The sequence below is a fragment of the Megalops cyprinoides genome, chromosome 8, assembly GCF_013368585.1.
Source record: "Megalops cyprinoides isolate fMegCyp1 chromosome 8, fMegCyp1.pri, whole genome shotgun sequence".
Classification (NCBI taxonomy): Eukaryota; Metazoa; Chordata; class Actinopteri; order Elopiformes; family Megalopidae; genus Megalops; species Megalops cyprinoides.
In genome coordinates, this window is record NC_050590.1 from 29,387,790 (window position 1) to 29,394,720 (window position 6,931).

Here is a 6,931-nt window from a genome sequence, read left to right on the forward strand (position 1 = left end):
TACCTTCCACCTTATTAACAAAATGGCTTCCTCACTAGTGGAGCAAAATGCCACAATACACTGTATTTAAATGTTTGTTGTACAACCATCTGTTTCCTGCATGCTGCTCAAGTCTCTTGTTCAGTTATTCTAAACATGGTAAGTCTTATCTTCTCTTTCATTACTGACATTTAACTTAATCCTACCTTCATCTCTCACTTCTCTTTTTTATCCTCATCACTTTATTAGTGCAGCAGTACTTTTCCCTTTTTCGTCTTTAAAGAAATGCTGGTTGAGAGCAGGGTGTGAATTAGAAGTGTTTTACCATAATCACATCCTTTTTGTATCTGAAAGGAACCACTTTCATGTGGCATTATTCAAACCCATTTGTAATAATGGTTATTAAACAAATAATGCTTCACTCCTGAATGCAAGCATCATGGCAACATGCCACATCTATGGAAATCAGTAACTTTTTAAATCAAAGAGTTCACAGGCACAGAAAATATTTAAAGACACTCCTGCCTGAGCTTAAAAGACTCATCCTAGTCATTTAGTTCTAATAGTTCTCATCTCCTTTGACGCGACACGACGGGCTGGTGACATGGCACTGATCAGCAGCACCGGTAACGGATTTCAGTTAATTCAGCCTCTGCACTTTTTTCATATTCATGCAAATATGCTAGTGAAAAATACATTCTAGGCAAAGTATTTGAATATATTTTCCAAAGAACTCTGCAAATATGTCTTCCGAGTGCACTGACTGCCTTTTGATACCCTTTCCAATAAGACTGGGAGCTTCTTTCACTCTGTGGATCACTCAAACATTTGCCATGGTTTGTTAATTATGTACAAATTTGACTCACCTATGAAAGAATACGCTGAAAATGGCATAATTTGGGGAAAGGGTACTGCACAGTAAACATCATGTTGGGCATACAAAAGGTAGTGATGAATATATGTTTCAGCACCAATGTAATGACATGTCCATCATTCCCTTGTCTGTAAGGTTAAGGCATCCGAATCTTAAACCTATAAAATTAACAATAACACTGTTACTTGGCGGACCATTTTTTACCAGTCTTCTTCACAATGCTTATTTTGTTGTACTTTCAGGTATGCCTTGGCAAGATTCAACTACTACTTCAAAAAGAAGGATGAATACTTTGCTATGAAACTTCCTTGAACACTACCTAATCAAAAACAGCACTAATAAGTGACATGCATGTCATGACTGACAAATAGCAGATGAAAAATGGCTAATAAAGAATTTCACATCCTATCATGTTGTATCATTCTTAACTATCTTATACTGCTATGTTCCAAAATAAGTATGTTTATATGATTAAGCTCAGTTTTAATTTGCTACTTATTAAATGGATTGTAAGTGATAAATACAATTCCCTGATAATGTACAACAGCAAACTAATTCTGAGAAATATGCTGAAAATACAATTGCCTGAATCATTTGGAGCTGAGTGTTTTTGCTTAATGACTTGGCAAAACTCTCCAAATGTTTTTAGCCACAATGAAAATCAAGATAAACTTATTTGGCAAATTGACACACTTCCTAAGCCAACATCCTGTAATTGTTTCCTTATTTGGTCAGACAATTTAAAGCCACAATAACAAACAGTGATCATAAAACTATAAGAAGGTTATTTTCAGGCAAATACAAAATCAACTAGAATGGAAAAAAGAACAGATTGCTATGCTGCATAAAATGTTTCTTTTGTTTGTTCTGTTTGGAGAGGAATATTATCAGGGACATGCTCAAGCAGTGAGGGAAAAAAAATATACTTAACAGCAATGTAATTAAGTATCAGACATCCTTGTAAAACAGCAAAATAGTCAATACATGGACACAAAGTTCTCAATCATCAAGTTATAAATTACAGAGTACTGTGCATTAATTTTATTTCAGAGGGACTAAACATTTCTGCTTGATTGATCCTTAAAAATGGATATCAAATCTCACTTCATTCTGTCTTCTGAACAAATCTTACTCCAGTTGTAGGGTTGAAAATTGGATTTTGAACATTTAGCAGTCATGTACTCTGACAAGCATCTGCTTGACTTTTTTCCGCAGCTCTTGCAAAACACACCAAACGAAGTTTCAAAGTGTTTACATTAACACCTGTCACACCATTGCTTTGCTCATAATACTTACATCAGCAGTACCCTTGTGTCACGGCTGAAACAAGCCCAAGTTTCACCAAACAAGTAAACTTCTTTCTGCATCTGTTTTGCACATAGTGCATAAACACGTACTACCAACTAAAAACCGCATCAGATTAGTGGAGGACCGGTAGTACAATAACTGTGTACAATAGTGACTGTGGAGTGACACCTATCTTCCTTAAAAATGCAAAACCGATCCTCCATGCACTGAACCACCATCCCATACAGTAGCCTGCCTTTTCTTTTCATGTGGGCAAAGATGGCATAATGCATTAACAAGGCAGCATACAGCCTTCACATTCCCAACCACTAGGGTATTTGCTTATGAAGAGTATAATACATCACAAAATGTCTTCATATAAGTGACTAGATGTCAAGCATTTCTCAATTTTTACATCAAAGCTGATTCTTAATAATTTAGATGTGATCATCATCCAAATACATCACCACCTCGCTAGGTCCAGCCGTTGCTTTTCAGAGCTATGCCTCCTGACACTTCTCCTGTGGCTCCAGAGAAGGAGCTCTAAAGGTTAAACAATGACAACTGGCCTGCTCTTGGGCTGGGTAGCCAAATCAGGATCAACTGCTATGCTGACAGCCTGCTCCAAAGGGAGGCTGTTACACTATAATTCAAACCACTCCATTACACCCTATAAAAAACATACTGAAAAGAGAAGGCTTCAAAAAATTGAATTACTATTTAGTAATCAAAAGCTTAATAGAATACAGACTGCAATGTTTGGTTTACCAGCATCAACATCTAGAAGTGAAAATTAGCATGCAAGTTTAAAAAGGGGGCCAAATTTCTGACACCTTGAAATTTCAGATTTATGTAATGAATGGGTTTATACCATTTAAAACACCTATACCTTTTACTTTACAACTCATCCATTTTTACTTTGGGAAATAGATGATTGTTTCATATTAACAGAAGCCCTTGTGTCTTCTGGTCAAAACCACAGTGGAGATACTTGCCAATTTCAAAAATGAAAAGTGCACTTACTGTAACTGCACAGCTAGTGCTTTCCCAAAAATGGGAACTTACTGTAACTGCACATCATTAGCTAAACTGGCTAATGATTCTTCTCATTATGATCTTTTTTTTCACATTCTAGCCCATCCGTTCACCTCTTCAAACTTCAATTACAAATCCAGACCAAACTGTAATACACTTAAGTTTAAGAAGAACTATAACCAAGGAAAAAGGCAAAAGGCTATGCTGACATTTATTATACAGAGGAAATTTCAGCGCCTGCTTTTGCTGACATGGCACATTCTATTATTATTGTTAATATTTTATAGTTCGTTTCACCATGTTGTCAGTGGTGATATATGAACTCTCTTGATCTAGGAAGTGTTCAAGACCCCCTATGACTAGCTCAGATACCCGATTAAAATGAACTTCTCATAACTATTTTTGCTTTTACTGACTTCCTATTAAACGGACATACCCATCCTGGGCTGCGTCTACTTATCTGCTCTCACCAAAGGTTATGAATGGATAACTGATACCTAATGAGTCCTCTAAAATTCCTTTCCCAACTAAACAGCCTCAGAAATTATGGACTGAAAGTTTGAGTGAATTTACATCCTCAAGGTTTTTTTTGACAATATAGAAAAAACCTTTATCATGAATTGCTAGTTTCCTCTTTCTGTAGTGTTTAAATTCATATTAATTTCAATAGCAATACAGAAATGTTTTAATGTGTATGCTTAAGCTGTGTATCTTGAGCGTTGGAATAAATGTAAAGGGAACACTGCATTAATGAGGCACATTCAAATTGCAATATTTTTGTAGTGGGGAGAATCAAAAGCTCTGACACCCCTGGGTGGAGGGTAATTGAACTGCCTTGCTATGTTTTTGTCCCTGGCTAAATGAGCTTGAGAGACAAGGCTATGCAATTGTACAATTGTAATTGGTGTCGGGGCCACTTTTTATACCATGGGTCATGATGGAGGCCCTTGCAAGACTGCAACAATACAATTCTTAACAACTTTAGAACTACAGCACTACACAATTACATTGATCAAGGTTGCAACTACGCCTTCGAGGTGAACAATCCAACCACTTTTCTATGGTACATCATTTGTTGAATGCATGATATTTAATTAAAAGACAGAACATTAAAAAAGAGAGACCAAGGCCTTTAGAATTAAGTAGAAAATGGGATTTTTCATTAACCTTTCTTCTTTGGATTTCAATGCAAATCTCTTATGATCATTCTAAATTGAATTTAAAAGACTGATGTAACTACAGAATTCTGTACAAATCTTTTAGAGATGCACAGCAGTGTGGACCAGAAGTTTATAGTACAAAATGAAATGGCTTACTTTTTCTTTACCAAAATTGTCCAAGTATTCATGGGACGTGAATCAGCTTTTATTTATTTTACAATCATCCAGGGAATCTGAAATGGTAGCTTTTCCCATTAACATTCCTCAAAGTAACTTTTGCAGAAATGTTTGTTGAGAAAGCTAACATCTCAAAAGACACTGGAACTAAGCAGTATCAGCCATGGACTGGATAAACCTAAAAATGGGCAACAGATAAGTTCAGACAATGCTAGCCCTACAGTGCAGTCTCTTTATGGTCCTGTGTTAGCTTCTGCTTTGTACATTACTTCTCCCTTTCTTTAAAGAGTACACGCATCTTCACAATTACCTCTGTGAAGTTCACATAAGATAATTCACCTTTTGATGCTTCACACCATCATTGTATTTCGTTTAACAAAAAACCTTTGGTGTTTCCTGTAATACCATATTGGGAGTGCACCACCCCTCTGGTTGTAACAAAGCCTTTTAATAAAACAACACCCTCTTGTAGTTTGAGGAGCATGTTAATAATATTAGCCCAACTTTAATGTATTAATGAATGGATGCATGACAGTGTTACAATCATCAGCTAGAGCATTTCCTTTGATGCCTCATCGAGCAGAAAGCACTTTACAAAATGTTTGAAGTGTCTGCCTGTGTAATAATGATTTATAATTCTCTTGAACTGAAGCAAAATGTGCTGGTAAAAATCATTTTTGAAATAAAAATAAATTGTGCCTGGAGGGTCAGACTGGGTTTCAAAAGCAGATCACCCAAGAGCAGCAAATGATTTAATAAGCCACCAGTTCCAGGATGCCTGAGATGGAGGGAACAGAGCAAAGGATTTCAAAGTGTGTCTAATTAACATCAGTTTATTTGGGCGTCAATCTTTTTAACTGGAGTCTGAAGGAGAGAGAGCAAGAAAGAGAGGTGGTAAAGGATCGGGTGGAAACCATGACTGTGACCCCTCCCCTCATGATGATGTGGTGCACATCACCAGCAGCAGTCACTCCTCCTTAAACACCACAGGTTTTCTTCCCAAATTCTCACTTTCACCATATCACCCAGCAAACTTTAACCAATGGGTTTCAAAACAGCAATGCTTGTTATATTATCACCCCCTCTCACATTTAAGGAATTAGAGATTACGTATTTGACAATACTGTATTCATAAATATCTTCAGTAGAATTAACAAAGTAGTTGTCTAAATCAAAAAGGTTGACAGGAGTGTTTCAATTAAAACACATAATCTATTGTACACTGGTCATTTATGATGACTCCTGGGTTGCAGTTTTCTGTTGTTGTATAGGATTTCACCACTTAGTCCCATTTGTAAACAGGACAGTTGGACTCAAAAAGCCTGCATCAAGACCCCAATGAACAGATGTTCTAATCCTTTGCAACAGGTGCAGTCAAAGAGTTTGGCAGTAGCCTGTGAATTGAATATGTATGTATGTTGTCTATGGCTCCTTACCTACAGCACAAAGTAAAAATTTCAGGTTTAACAGGAGCAGCTGTTGGAAGCTGGAGCATCACGCTCTTTGTGTTGGATTAATTTTTCACATGCTGACTACTTGAACACACAGGACAAAGGGGACTGGCACGCTCAACTTACCCATCCGCAAACTGTACCTTTTTTTGCCTGCTTACACAAATAAACAGCAACATCATATGAACTCTGTCATTTTAGTTTGCATTTGAGACTAAAAATGAAAGCAAGGAAATTGGTGTTTTTACAACCAAAGCAAATAACATCAGGCAGTGGCAACTGAAAATAAATTGTTTCTTTTTTCATAGAAAGGACAAACCTCTATATAATTATTCATTATTTATGGCTCATGCAGACCACATGAAATTACATTCAAGTACTTTCAAGCACTATTGCCCCATTCTCAATGACCTAGCATAGAACAAGTAATTCAAATGTATGTTGGTTCTCTAAAAGCATGATAGAAAAAAAAATAATTAAAAAGTTGACAATTGCTTAAAATTGTACACATGTGGACCCCATTTAATGATATTCATGTACTGGTGTTGAAACAATCATAAACGCTGTAAAAGTAGAAAGTAAAGGTATGACTATATAATGCACATGTCCACATACAATGCATGAAATCTTGCTAAGATAATAGAGAAGGCTGCTGCTCCATACCCACAGGGGCAGAAACAAACAGTATACATACCGTAGCCTGCTGATCAAACTCAAAAGTCTGGAATCATCAAAGCACTGGCTCTGGTTTTTTAAACGATGTTCTACAGTTATTACATCTAACAATGAATTCTCTTGCTTCAAATGATCAGTTGCCTTGGCAAGCAAAACAACCTAGGCTGTAAGTAGACTCAAGTTTAACTCTTCCGGCGCAAGTAACGCTGGCCTAAAGAGCCATGGGATATATCACGTAAGATAACCGAACCAACCAATTACAAATTAGCGGTAACCGTTATTATTATAATTTT

The 6,931-nt window shown here is 36.6% G+C and overlaps 1 protein-coding gene across 2 annotated transcripts in view; it reads left to right on the top strand.

Annotated features, from left to right (window-relative positions):
• Positions 1 to 1,253, top strand: part of LOC118781909 (ethanolamine kinase 1-like) — a 55,689-nt gene extending 54,436 nt beyond the window's left edge. Inside the window, exon 8 of one of the 2 annotated variants that reach the window (XM_036535054.1) lies at positions 1,096 to 1,253. In XM_036535054.1, coding sequence (XP_036390947.1) covers positions 1,096 to 1,165 — 70 coding nt within the window. In that variant the 3' untranslated portion in view covers positions 1,166 to 1,253. The remainder of the gene's footprint in view (positions 1 to 1,095) is intronic. The other variant, XM_036535055.1, reaches the window with a different exon arrangement.
• Positions 1,254 to 6,931: the final 5,678 nt, after the last annotated feature.